This window comes from Apostichopus japonicus, chromosome 1 (genome assembly GCF_037975245.1).
Source record: "Apostichopus japonicus isolate 1M-3 chromosome 1, ASM3797524v1, whole genome shotgun sequence".
In the NCBI taxonomy this organism is placed as follows: Eukaryota; Metazoa; Echinodermata; class Holothuroidea; order Aspidochirotida; family Stichopodidae; genus Apostichopus; species Apostichopus japonicus.
The window spans coordinates 18,907,172-18,922,395 of NC_092561.1; the positions used below are offsets into that span (position 1 = coordinate 18,907,172).

The window sequence follows — 15,224 nt, forward strand, 5'->3', positions numbered from 1 at the left end:
GCTGGAATTATCTACTTAATCATCATGATCATATACAAAACGATTCTCAGTCACCACGTTCCTTTAAAAGTCAATTAAGCGAGGTTTACATAAGTGATTATTGATCCATAATACTTTTTAGAAATCTTTGTTTGTTTATATCGTTAACTCTGATAACTTAATTATTTTCCTTCTTTAGGGAGTGGCTCAACTCGATAAGCCTTTCAGGTTTTTAGATCACTTCCTTTCTCTTTATACTCAATTTCATATCTGTAAACGTTTGTATGACATACAATGTACCGTATATTGAGAAAAAACAAATAAATGAAATGAAATGAAATGAAATGAAATAACGAGACAACTTAATCGATGGAAGGTAACATTGGCACGGTGAGTTGAAACCACTGTTGAAACATGTGTTAAGTACCGCGACACTCAGCGTTGTATATATTTCAATTTCTGTTTAGAATTCCGGGCGTATGGAAGGCCATGTTAACATTTATTCAAAAATTAGAGATATCTTCAATTAATTTCAGATATCTTGAATTAAATTAAAGATATCTTGAATTAAATTAAAGATATCTCTAATTATTGAAGATATCTTCAATTCAATTTGAGATATCAGCAATTGCATTTTCGATATCTTGAATTTTATTTAAGATATCTCAAATTGATTTTAAGATATCAAGAAGTAAATTAAAGATATCAAAAAAGGAAACATGATTTAAGATATCTCGAATTGGATTAGAGATATCCAAAATTGAATTCGAGATATCAAGAAAAGAATTCGAGATATCCAAAGTGAATTCAAGATATCAAGAATTCGAATTAGAGATATCCAAAATTGAATTAGAGATATCAAGAATTCGAATTAGAGATATCTGGAATACAATTAGAGATATCTGGAATACAATTAGAAATATCCAAAATTCAAATAGAAATATCAAGAATTCGAATTAGAGATATCCAAAATTGAATTAGAGATATCTGTAATTATTGAATAAATGTTAAAATGGCGTTCAATAGGAATCTGAATTTTGGATATCTCTAATTGAATTCTTGATATCTCGAATTCAATTTCTGATATCTCAAATATGTTTCAGAGATATCTGGTATGAATTAGAGATATCTGGAAATTAATTAGAGATATCTGAAATTAATTAGAGATATCTGAAATTAATTAGAGATATCTGTAATTATTGAATAAATGTTAAAATGGCGTTCCATACGGGCGGCCTTTCAATCTCTGTTGTAGATCGACACTTATCAAGAACGGTCATCAGTTGATCAATAGGAATGCCTACTATAGATGTCCCGAATACTCAGTACTCGGAAGTTGCCCATAATAATAATTATTCCTTATCAATTTATCGAAAAAAATTGCTGGATTGTTCACTTGTTTTACTACTTATATAAGTTCATGCATTCATCGCACGGTGGAGGGATGGGGCCGAGGGGGGTATGATACAAATTATGTCGTTGGCTAAAAATGTATGCCATCCCTTATGATTTATGTGTTTAATGCTTCTGTTTATAGGCTACTATGTTATCAAGACTCTCCCAAAGTCTAAAAAATGTCTCTGCAGCGTGAACTTTCAGCTAAATCGGGCAAACATGTCGCTATGATTTAAGGCATTGTTTAACATAAATAGTCGTTTGAAGTTTGAAAGTGGATATAAGAAACACTGTTTATGATGGCATATGAGGATCACGTGAGGGTTACACTATCATGTTTAAATTGCTATCATAACTTTAATATAAGTGGCCTTAAAGAACCATATATTTTACAAAGTAACCGGTAAGCTCTGAAATTACAATTAAAAGTTCGAAAATTGTTTTAAAAATATGATGATTTTTGTCCTTTATTATCATAAATAAAGCAACCTAAATAACACAGTGACGTGCACAGAACTTGAAAGTTGAGGGCCAGGGGGTGGGGGGGGGTGTTCAATATCTCCCGACTGATCTTGGTAGGGGAATGTACCTGGACGGGATATAAGGTGGATCATAAAGTTAACGAGGGTGTGGATGAATGCTACTCACATGGGGTGGGGGTGGGGGTTCGAGGGTCGGAACATTGGTACATACTGAGGCATTTTTAGACTATAAATAAGGTAAATAATGTTAAGGTCTAATCGCAAGGTTGTGCTACTAAATACTTTTGAAGTTTGAAGAAATGTCGCTGGTGATGTTGGGGTTGGGGCGGGAGAGTATACCACCCCCTCCCCACTTTCGTAGGCCTACACCATTGAACCAACATGTCAAATCCATCTGTCGACTTGCACTTGTTAACGAAACTGCGTTATGTTAAGACATCTGTATATCTCTTTAAAGTTTTAACATAAACCAATGTTCTCTGATTGAGAACTGGTATACTTTGACAAAACGACCTATCGGGAAGTTTCGATAGTTATGCAAATGCCCTTTGTCACACAGACCCAACGTAACCCCGACTAGACGTTAAGGAGTTGTCTCTTATATCAAGTTCGATTTTCGATTTCCACATCGAAAACAGCTCTTCGCACAAGTTCCATCGTCATTCGTGAATAGCCTATAGGTTAGTAATCGTCATTGGTGATAGTTAATTCTTTGCCGATATAATTTTCCGACAACTTTTGCTGATATCCAAGCAGCAAACTAAGCTTGAGATTGATAACAAAGATATATGCCTTCATTTCTCCGAGAATACATACGAATCTTCCAAAGCCGACGTCATGGAAATTGACGACGCCTTAGAAAGCGCGAAATCGCTTGGGAATACCCAAATCGTTATACTGGTAGCAACGGTACTGATGAACATCGAAACCGCGCTAACTATGCTAGGCAATGTATTCTTGGCAAAGAATCCACCTTACCACTGTAGTAACCACTCTGGGTTTAGTCTGAATGAGAGCGTACCTTTTGTAGAGGGAGCCTACGCTACCTGTCTGGAATATTCTAACCCTGGTGTGAGTAACGAGACTAGAAAATGTTCTAGCTGGGAGTTTGACACCGACATTTCTGGAAAGTCTATTGTATCTGAAGTAAGTATCTCATTCGAATATCTAAGTTGACTAAACATACAATACGGGTCCAACTGACTTACTGATCTGTCAATGAATATGTATATACATATATATATATATATATATTTATATATATATATATATATATATATATATATATATATATATATATATATATATATATATATATATATATAAATAAATAAATATACATATATATATATATATATATATATATATGCATATATATATATATATATATATATATACATATATACACAATTTTTTTTCTCGAAATTCATGAGATTGTGTGTGTGTCTCCTGTGCTGACGATTATTGGTCATTTAAATAGAACATTATACAATGAAACTGGCAATTTTACTATGAATTGTATAGAATATGATTATTTTTAATCAGAAGTTCTTTTAATGCTACCGATGCCCATCACATAAGTAATTAACGTTTAGTTTTTACGAAAGAATAACATCTTCCAGTGATATTGTAATTGACACTTCGAAAGCTTGATATGCTCGGATGTGTATTGCTGCATCCAGTTCCCCGTACAAAGCATTAACCTGTATAGCATTCTTGTTAACATCTTTTGTAGTAACCCTTTCAATGTATATAATCATGTGAAACATCACTGATGTAAACATTCCAGTCGCATGCGGCCGTAGCTTGAACGTAGGAAGGAAAACAGAAGGAAACTAAAACAAAGTAATAAGTTATACACAATGTCCCCCGTCCATCTCCCTGTTATCTATGGTTGAGATTTTCAGAATAATGAACTTAACCTGGATTAATCCCCAGTTTTGTTCCGGACAGTGGTCATGCTATATCCATGCACTAACGTATATAGCAAACTATATGGGACAAACACCGCACTCGTAGGCCTATTACTACCAATATAGGCTTATACGTGTATTAATTCGAATATATACGCGTATTAAATCAGACAATAAATGGCATGTCTTATAGCTTTCACAAACGAGTTTTGAGAGTTATCGCATTGTAGCCTCGTCAGTGCAATAAATGAGAGATTACAAAGTATATAGTTTCTATCGATGTACACCCAGGAAACGTACCGGTACTTCATCATAGACACCAGCACGATTTAATACGTGTATAGTTTCGAATTAATACGTGTTTATATTCGAATTAATCCTCATATTTGTATCCGAATTAATACGTGTTTATTATTAATACGTGTTTTATATTATTAATACGTGTTTCATATTATTAATATATATATATATTATTAATATTATATTATTAATACGTGTTTATATTATAGCCTTATGATTGGCTAATAATATATACGCGTATATATTCGAATTAATACGCGTACATATTCAAATTAATACGCAGATATATTTTACGATATTTGTCCCACATGGCTTGCCATGAACGTATAGCTGATGGGCACATGACATATGCCAAGGACAACCAGGAAGTTTGGATTAATAAACTGCATTTATTCTTTTTAATCCCTTCTCTGTTTTCTAGTGGTCATTAGTGTGTGACAAAGATGTGCTACCTCGCATATCACAAGCCCTGGTTCTTGCTGGATTTGCATTTGGTTCCATCCTCGGTGGACCAGTTGCAGATAAATATGGACGCAGACCTTCTATCCTTTTATCTCTTGTCATATTTAACATCGTCGGATTGTCAGTCTCGTTCGTACAAAACTACCTTACATTCATCATACTTCGATTCATGATGGCTACTATCTTCAAGGTTTGTTAAATAACAAAATAATTGTGGGGGCGTTGTGGTCAAGTGGTTAAGGCAGTGGACTTGTGATCTAAGGATTACAGGTTCAAGCCCTGGCCAGATCATTGCGTTGTGTCCTTGGGCAAGGCACTTTATCTCCATTGCCTCTCTTCACACAGGTGTATAAAATGGGGGACTTGCGAGGTAACTTGTAAATATAGTTGCGTGCGCCGGTTTGTGGCTGCACCCTATGGGAATTCCCCCGGAGGACACGTGGTTGTGGTGCCCCAGGAGAGATTGATTGAATTGTGCACACTTTGGTGTGTAGGTGTGACAAGTTACAAAAGACCAGGGCTGAGTTGTACACGCTATATGGGTACACTCTTCGGAGTGTAAATAGCGTTCTAAATGCTGGTAAATAATAATAATTATACAAATTCATCATTTTTTACTTCTGGCATTTTAAAAGTAATATTACAACTTTTATGTCTTATTTGCTCATTAACAGCTTCAAAACAATCATGATTTCTTTTTTTAAACTTTACTTCTATGAAATATTTAAGCTTTCAGAACCTGATCAACAATGTAAATTGTAGTCATTTTGGTTTCTTGATCTGTTTTCAGGCCGTACGTATTCCCATTATGAATTTACTATTCGAGTCTCTCGTTCCAAGGCACCGTCCTGTGGCTGGTCTCATCCCGTCTAGTATGGTCTCAGGAGGTCTCATGATCATGGCTGGCATCGCTTATCTCGTTAGAGACTGGAGATATCTCAATGCAGTATTGATGATACCGACTTTAATCATAATGGCATTTTCGTGGTAAGGAATCGCTGGGTTGTTTTTCCCGTCTTAAAGGCATTGAAGACTCGCCCCAAACCGCGTGCGGCCATCTGAAAAAGTTAACTTTCTGTTGCTTGCAAGTGACGTGTTGTTCGTGTCGCTACAAAATGCAGACAGTAATGAAACGTGATACCTTGTTATCTTTTATCTAGACCTGAGATGTCCATCGCTGCTATGTATACTGTGTTGTGGGTATTGACCGTAGCTGTATGTATTGACTGTACACTAGTGTGGGCATTATATGTTCCTTTTTGCGCGAGTCTTCACACCCTTTAACAATATAGAATATATACTCTATAGAATACAGATATCAACAATTCATAGCATTGATTGGAATATCTTGGTAATATTGGCGATAATAGTAAAATATCAATAAAACTGTCTTATATATTTTTTTTTGCATGTTTAATTTGTCTTGCCATTGCTTGAGTCATTAATGTTGAATCATGTTTACATATAAACTGCAGTAGAGGTCTGTTCCTTTCTTATTCTTCTTGTTTATTCATTTTAATATTTGTTTCTGGACGTTCTTTACTAAATGGGTCCAGCATTGGAACACTTGCATCTTGGTAAATGGGAGATATATAGAATAATTTAAAATTATCTCTTTCAATGATTATCCTTTTCCATACTTTTTGAAAATATCGTAATCTCCTTTCTGGCATTATCTCAGAATGTGATGCTACATGCAGTCACCTCTGCCATTTGCGGTACTTTTTCAATCTGGATTTCATTCGAAAATGTTTCACTCTCATTACTATTCCTCTCAGGTTTATCCCAGAGTCCGTCCGATGGCTACTATCCCAAAATAAGCAAGAAGAGGCAGAAAAAACTATGCAACAACTGGCATCATTTAACAACGTTAAGGATTTCCCTTCTCCCGCTCTTAGTTTACCTGCTGAGAACACAAACGATGTTTCGTCTTCTGATAAAGAATCAAACGAAGGGAGTAACCTTCGAACACTATTGCAGCTGTTTAAGCAACCGACATGGACAGTGACTGCGATTTTAAGTTTCAATTGGTGAGTTACATTGATGTGAACGGTTTTACTGTCTTACATATACATAATTGGTCTTCATATACATGCTTACTATAGTTCGCCGCAATTATACATAGTCTTTATTGTTAAGTATGGATGATTAGCTCGGATCTGGAGGGGAGGGGAGGGGGGGTGGGGTAGGGGTGTGGGCCTACATCCGTCTACCATACTTTCAACTCCAACTTACATGTAGACCTATAATTAGCCTAAAGATGCCTCAGAATACGCCATTTCAGGTCAATAAGCTACATTTTCTCTCGGCGAGAACCGACAATGTATATTCAGCTAAATCATGTAACAATGTATGTAATTCAAGATTTATTATCAGAGTAGATCGCTATTAGTATATCCTTGTCGTTGACAATTCCATTACATACCTCACCTCCAATTAATTCATATAATATTAATTAATATTCCTTGCAAGCCATCGTCAGCTCCGTAACTCTCAATATTTATGCTATAGCATAAGTGGTGGCCAGTTGGCTAAGGCGTCGGACTCGTGAACCAAGGATTGCTGGTTCGATTCCTACCTGGTTCATTACGTTGTGTTCTTGGGCAAGATGCTTTATCTCACTTGCCTCTCTCCACCCAGGGGTTAAATTGGTACCTGTGGGTAACTTGTCATTGGGCGCAGTATATAATTTCTGCCGACTGGAAGGATTGTCTCTGGGACAGGTTATCATTGACCAGGGGTAATATAACGTCTGTAAAGCGCTTTGAGACCTATCGCTGGTATACAGCGCAATATAAAAACCAAATATTATTATTAAATATATAGCAATCGCCACAGCCACCACAGTAATTAACACTATAGTATGAAATGTTTCCCGAAAGGTAATGAGGGCGGTATCGAAGAACTTAGCACGCATATACTCCGGATGTGTGACTTGATTAATTCACTTTGGCTTCGGCTTTGAGGACAACGTTTCTGTATGCTGCCGTCTTTGACGAACCCAACCGTAATAGTAATTACCGGCATTGCGATCCACGTAATTGTCATTATCGACTTTGCAATCCACGGTCTCATCACAATTTTGAAAACATTTAAAACATTCAAGAAATTGCTAGACAAGTGCATTTCTCATAATTTTTATTCGAATATTTGAACTCCATAGACAAGGATGTCTCCAATTGCAGTTTTATGTCCAAATTTTCATGAAGTTGTTTCTTCATCTTTTTCTTAAACGGTTGAATTTTCTCACAAAAACAACATCAATGCATGCAGTACTATTGTCTTCGATAATTCCATATTGTAAGGATAAGTAACGCAAAGAGTAATATTTTCGAAGAGTTCAGATAATATAGGTTTATTTAGTAAAACATTCCCGCTTATCTCCTTAATTTTAAATTACATAAAACGAGGTCAGGTATTGCTTACCAACAAGCCTGTGCCTTGAAATCGACAAACTCTACCACTTCGGTACCGAATCGGCCAGCCAGTTCACACGTTATACCTTTCATGGTGTTTCATTCCTAAAATCTACTCTACCTGGGCTATATTCCTGTCTAATACAAAGGTCAAAGGTCTTATCTAAATGGTCCGTTGTTGACATCAACAGCCTCCAATTCCCATCACCCTGTCGATCATAACCACTCCACCTTATCACCATTACCGCCGATAGCAGCTGATTCTACTCATGCTATAATAATACAAACAATGAATTTGAAAAATTGTCTCATCAATTGCGATCTAACTTCAAATATTTGTGCGAAAAACCATCTTTTGATTTGTCATTTTTTCAATCATTGTTTTTTTATTTATTTGTTAGGGTTTCGTGTGGTCTGACTTACTATGGTTTTGCATTATCAACCGGCAGTCTTGCTGGAAACTTCTACCTCAATTTCTTCATCAGTAGTTCGGCGGATTTATTGGGATTTTTAGCAGCAACTCCTTTCATTCAAAGGTAAGGGATCTACGTCTCTTCAAGAAATCGAAAACTATAAATTTCAGCAATCGTTGAATCACTTTGAAATTCACGACTACACAAGGAGAATACTCTAGAATAAGTCATTAATATTACACTTTTAGCCACATTATATATTTTGCGTCACACATGCGTCATCATCCAATACTTTTATACCTTTGTTTTACAACATTATTTCACCGATTTTCCTTTTTTCAGGTTCGGAACTACGCGTACGCTATTGTCAGCTTTCTTATCATCATCAGGTGCTATGTTAGGAATCATAATCCGCTACTACGCGTTGGGTAAGCAAACTTCTTCTAAGTTAGCAATTGTGTAGACAGACAGATAGATATACAGACATATTGATAAATATATATATATATATATTTATATATAAATATAAATATATATATTTATATATATATAGAGAGAGAGAGAGAGATAGACGGACCGACAGACCGACCGACAGACCGATAGATACCACTCAATAATGAATATATATGCAAATGCTCGCATTTGAGTTCATATTACCTGAAAATTCTTTTGTTTTATCACTTGCAGATGAGACCTCGCTGACGTCAAAGATACTCTTGACCTGTCTAGCTATTTTTGGTAGATTCGTGATGTCATTTGCCCTCCTTGCATGTATTCTACTGATGAGTGATCTTTTCCCAACAACCATGAGGTAACATTAAAACAACCTACTGTTGTGTTGTGTATAGTGCACTACTATACTTTCCAGATGGTTCAATTGTTTATATATAGATGGATGGATGGATGGATGGATGGATGGATGGATGGATGGATGGATGGATGGATGGATGGATGGATGGATGGATGGATGGATGGATGGATGGATGGATGGATGGATGGATGGATGGATGGATGGATGGATGGATGGATGGATGGATGGATGGATGGATGGATGGATGGATGGATGGATGGATGGATGGATGGATGGATGGATGGATGGATGGATGGATGGATGGATGGATGGATGGATGGATGGATGGATGGATGGATGGATGGATGGATGGATGGATGGATGGATGGATGGATGGATGGATGTGCTATATATATATATGTATGTTATATATATATATATATATATATATATATATATATATATATATACTAGTAAACTCTTGTTTTTCGTCCTGCCCTAGTATTTAGTCAGTGTACTTATATAGTCGTATGTTACCATATGCAGTCGTAAGAATCTCCGGCTCAGTATACGTATCAATAGTTTGCCGTCGTATTCCGTTCTTCTCATTCACATCAATCATTTGTCGGTCAACTAATCAGTCAGTGAATCAACCAATCAATTCATTCACCCATTTATGATATAGCGGAATCAAGTAATCAAAAATTATAACTGACATCCTGCATTCTACAAACACATTCAGTGCCGATATTCTGAAGTCCCTACTGCAGTCAATGATAAAGATAAACTATCAAACGTAACCCAAGGTGTTGTAAATTTAAATCGAATGTTTCGTCCCTGCAATAATTCAGTTCTAACATTTTTTCTTCTAAAAAAAACAACGTAAATTTGTCAATAATTTATAATACATAGCAAAGTCGCATATTCTGAATCTCACAGCTACCAATATAAGAGCCGTTGATAACAAGGACGGTTGGTGATGCCACGACCCACGTCAGCTAATTTCTGTCATTAAGCGTCATCTACAAAAAGTTGAAAAAGTATTCAGGCCTGGTGACGTCATCAAGATTGATTCTGAGTCACTTACTCAAGCATCATACACCGACAGTTTTGTATTCAATTTTGGAAATGTTTCAAAATATTTGATAAAATCAAACCAAAATGATACCACACGTTAGGATAGATTGTTCAATTGGTTATTCTATGGGCCGTAAGAATGGAACATAACCTGCATTCACTGCCACAATTAAAATATCTGACATTTTTTATCTGTTATAAAATGTCGATAATACTTAAAACAAAACTACATAAAAATATCAAATGAACCTGAAAATGAGACACTGCAAAAAGCAAAAATTAAAAAAAAAAACGTCACACAGTTGCCTCTAATATTTTATGATCATTTTTGTAATTTGATTCGTAGGAATTCAGGAACAGCGATTGTGCATCTGATCGGCAACATGGGAAGTTTTGCGTCACCTCTTGTTTTGTATTTAGTAAGTAAACATGTCTCTCTTAGAAGAAGGGGGTGAGTAGTGGGGCGGGAGTAGTTTTACTGATATCGAAGTGTAAGCGATGCGATGATACCCGGTTGCTGTTTCATACCTACCATGAAATGGAGGGATATCTTGGCTTAAGGAAGTAATTTTATAGTTGAAAATTGTTGAAATTTATAATCTATAGACATTTATAATTCTCTCGCTTTGTCAGTTAGTATTAGGGGTTGTGAACATTATTGATGGCATTGTGTACGGATGTGCATGTTGTCACAGACCAAAAATATTCTTGAACAGTGATAAATTCCTCTCTCATAAAACGAGTGTGTAATTCCTTTTAGCCTCTTTAGATAAGCATTATATGTAAATAACATGCGGGAGGTTTTGCTTTGTAAAAAAAACATCAATGAAATAATATTAATACTTTTCAGCATTTTTTGTTTTCCCTTTCTTGTTCCTAGAACAAATATTTCCGGCACTTTGCACTCATCGTTATGGTGTGTTTCTGCTTAGTATCCGCTGGCATCTCTCTTATCTTACCCGACACCGTCGGCACCACGCAGCCGAAGACGCCCGCTGATCTACAGAAGATGTTTGATAACAACAAGAGAAACAACAGCAAATGCAGGGAAAACAACAAGGGGAAGAAAGTGACGAAACCCGCAGACGATATTCGGTTAACCGGTTACGTAGATCACAGTATTGGATTACAGGCGAGGGACACGACAAGCAAAACTAACCTATTTACTTAGTATAACGGTGACATATATATTTACTTAGTATAACGTGACATCCCTATGTTCCGACGTCTCTATGTTCCGACGTCTCTATGTTCCGACAAAAAGAAAAACATCGGAGCAATTTTTTTTCCCCCAAATTTGTTTGAACCAAAAAAACTAGTTTCGTGACCCCAATATTTTTGTGACCAATTTTTTTTGGAACTCACAAAAATCTTGGGGTATGAAAACTTGTTTTCTTGGTAGAAACAAATTTTTGGATAAAACAAATTGTCCCGAATTATTCCTTTTTGTCGGAACATAGAGACGTCGGAACATAGAGAAGTAACCAGTGTAATCATAAGCCAAAGCATGTACCACGACAACTTTTAAAAAGGACAAACTCCCTCTGATTTCGTTTGAAGTTTCCCGTGTCCACTGCACCCTTGGTTATACTTGCCGTTGAAACGAGAAATTGTGGTAGACATTTACTTGAAATACATACTGCTTTTGGCATTTGTTTATGTGTTTGTTTTAAATGTAGCTTGTGTATGTAGTCAGATTTTGTTTAATTACAAAACCCTCCATAAGAAAAATAATGGCGATCTCCGTAGAGCAGCTTTTTAAAAGCATGTGGTCACGTGAATGATGGGGCTGAATGAAAAGACATTTTTGTCGTCAGAACCTCTTTCACAAAAGAAAGAAGAGGTCTTTGTTTTCTATTTTTTGAATATAAATATGTATTATTTACAATGTTGGAATGAAGTCCAATGTTATTGTAATTTTAATCATTTTAGTATTTGGAACTGATTAGCTTAATTGAGTACTAATAACAAAATTAAGGTGTGTTTAGTTTTGAGGTGATTCGTTCACATTCAAAATCAAACTTTATGAAAGGCATTGACCGTTTGCTAAAATAAAAAAAATGAAACAAAAGCATCGACAACTTGCCTAATTAAGAAGAGTAGAACAAAAACAAAGGAAGCTGGGCAAAAAGAGAAAAAAAGAGAAAATAATTGCTGCCGTGGATGAGAAACATGTAACTTTTTATCAGTTGTCCTTATAGCCTACTTTTTGGAATTACCGTTTTGATGAAAATATGATTAGTATTCATCTTAATCACTCTGTCTAATGAAAGTATAATGTTTTCACCTTATTTCAAGCTGTTTGTACAATTATCTTATGTAAAGTGATGAGCAATAAAGGTTGATGCTGGAAGTTAATACAGTGTTCCTAATTTTCACCAAAATACGGCTTCCAACATTTGTACCCTCCACTATAACGTCAATCTTGTTTGGTTTCCCGAAAACTAAAGCTACATGGAGTCACTCTTACGGACCTTGCGAACTTGTGCGGGGGCCGCGGATTGCGAAGTCGGCAATGACTGCAACGCGAATCGCAAAGCCAGTAATTACTATTATGGTTAGATTCGTCACTGCAGCATACAGAAACGTTGTACTCAAAGCCGAAGCCAAAAGTGAATTAATCGGGTCACAAATCCGGAATCTATGAATGCTAACTTCTTCAATACCGCCCTCATTTCCTCGGAAATATTTCATAACCTAGTTTTGATTTTTCTGTTTAATCTTCTTTCTTCTACACCCTTGCTTACATAGGGATGATCTGAAAATTATTTTTGATCCCAAAAAGGCTAAAACTGAATTGTTTTTTTCCCCTCCTAACTTCACTATATTTTGGTTGGACAAATGGGTCCCCTAGTTTGTTCACACTTGGTAATGAGTGACAACTAAGAATTCATTAAGAATCATTACTATTTGATCATGAATTTTCTTGGGCCAGGCCACATGATAAAGTTATCATCACTAAGACTTAACGTGAAACGTTGTCTTTTATGTTCTCTAGTGTCAACTTATATGACTTAATGCCAGGAATAACCAGACCTGCAGCTTTAAGGGAGTAAGGGGCACGTGAATAAAAATCTTGTGTAGCGTCTATCTATACGAATCCTATCATGCACTTGACAATGTGTAGGACAATTATTTATATGGCGAGAGGTGTCATATACCATATTAAAATGTACTACTACAGAGATCGTTAACCTGCGCTAGTATTTGTTGGTCTATAGACCACACCAAATCACCACAGCATATATAGCAAAGCACTCGTACAGGCCGCTGGATTCGAACCGGATGTCAATACTGTGAAAATTATACTAATCGTGAACTTCTATACGAATCTTCTTTTACTGTGTGAACACCCGATACACATAGAAAACTCATGCAGTTAATACTGTAAATCTTACAGTTTTGTACCACAGTAAAAACTGGGTCGTGCTATAATTCGGTAGCATGTGCTATTAGGATTACAGTAAGAACTGAGGATATGTGTAATTCTAACAAATCCAGTTGTTTTGGGATTTGTTGGAATTACAAATATCCTCAGTTCTTACTGTAAACTTAATAGCACATGCTACCGATTTATCAGATTTGTCAGCACGATCTAGTATTTACTGTGGTACAAAACTTTAGATTTACAGTAGTTACTGTAATCTCTGTGTGAATCGGCTGGTGTGAAACATACGTCTCTTATATATGAAGTCCATAAGGTCACGATGATCGTGCTTTTAGTGTGCAATTTCTGAAACATTATCTACCATCATGACTTATTCAACGAGGTATACTAAGAGATCTTCAGATATATTATCGAAACATTTGACAGTACTATATACGTACACAATAAACCTTTGGTATATAGTTTAATATATCTCATATATCAATGTATGTGTCTGTGTTTGTCGTTAAATGTCTCATATCTATATCATCTTAAGGAGAATATTGTTATGGCATTTATCAGGCAATTTATGAGACAAAAGATCAGGAATATTTGGGTTCATAATATATTTTATAGGCATGAATGCAGGAACCCATCTAAGGTTTATAAACTATCTGTCATTATAGTGATTTAGATAATACCAGATAACCCCCCCCCCCCCGGACCGTCACCCTCCGCCCCGCCACCTCAACCCGTGTAATACAAATGAGGATTAAGAGTTTGAATATGTGAGGTATCTGTGCAATGGCCACGTTTTTTTACACCCAGTGCTTTAGACGAATAGAAAACTGGACATATGTTAGCCAACAACGTGGAAAATAGCCCTGACTTAACTGCGCCAAATTTGGAAAAGACCTAGTTGGGAGCTCAGCTTCTTTGTACGTTTATTAGCAAGACTGACGCAAAAAAATGGTGTTTAACAGTATACTGGATAAAGGAATATTCCTTTACCCAGTATACTGTTAAACACCATTTTTTATGAGAATTTTTTTTTCAAATAACTGAAACTTTAACACAGTACTTATAGGCCATATGGGTCTTGATGTGCTTTCAAATACGAAATAAAGCCTACATGAATATATTTTCTTGACACGAATTTAGAGCAACATTAAGTTGAGTTATCGAGCAATGAAGTTGAAGAATGCAAGTTGGGGTGTCTTGTAAGGCCATAGCGAATAATCTGGCTGACACGATGTGTCATTTTACACTCTGTTACATGTACTTGTTCATTTTAATTTGTTTCACCCGGTGCCTCAATATTTCAGGAGACCCCCGTTTTTGGACCCCTATAGGCCTATGATTGCTTCCCGATAATCATTTTGCGGCAGTTAGCGTTCTAACACATAAGGCACACTGTTTAGAAGCGCTGTTGACTGGTCTCTCGAATGCGAGTGCTTCAGTAAATAAGACCCTTCACTGACCCATGACCTCGTTTACAGCAATCGCAAGTGCCCTGATTCGAGAATAGAAAACTTTATTTCATATTCAAGCATGCAATTTAGAGGGCTTATGGGGGTCCTTTCTACTGAGTGCAACCCGCTTTACATTGCTTGTATATATACACAACTCC

The 15,224-nt window shown here is 36.1% G+C and overlaps 1 protein-coding gene across 1 annotated transcript; it reads left to right on the top strand.

The window, feature by feature from the left end:
• Positions 1 to 2,533: 2,533 nt before the first annotated feature.
• Positions 2,534 to 12,569, top strand: LOC139966576 (organic cation transporter-like protein). Its single transcript, XM_071969797.1, has 9 exons — positions 2,534 to 3,002; positions 4,491 to 4,721; positions 5,322 to 5,518; positions 6,310 to 6,561; positions 8,349 to 8,483; positions 8,703 to 8,788; positions 9,048 to 9,171; positions 10,574 to 10,646; positions 11,108 to 12,569. Exons 1-9 carry the CDS (start codon positions 2,694 to 2,696, stop codon positions 11,396 to 11,398), a joined length of 1,698 nt encoding a protein of 565 aa, XP_071825898.1. The 5' UTR covers positions 2,534 to 2,693; the 3' UTR covers positions 11,399 to 12,569.
• The last annotated feature ends 2,655 nt before the right edge of the window (positions 12,570 to 15,224 follow it).

Excerpts from the sequence above, each read along its gene's own strand:
- LOC139966576 (XM_071969797.1), top strand. The coding sequence starts at position 2,694 with ATGGAAATTGACGACGCCTTAGAAAGCGCGAAATCGCTTGGGAATACC. Across the intron at positions 8,484-8,702 it reads GCAACTCCTTTCATTCAAAG|GTTCGGAACTACGCGTACGC; the intron begins GTAAGGGATCTA and ends TCCTTTTTTCAG. Across the intron at positions 9,172-10,573 it reads CTTTTCCCAACAACCATGAG|GAATTCAGGAACAGCGATTG; the intron begins GTAACATTAAAA and ends TTTGATTCGTAG.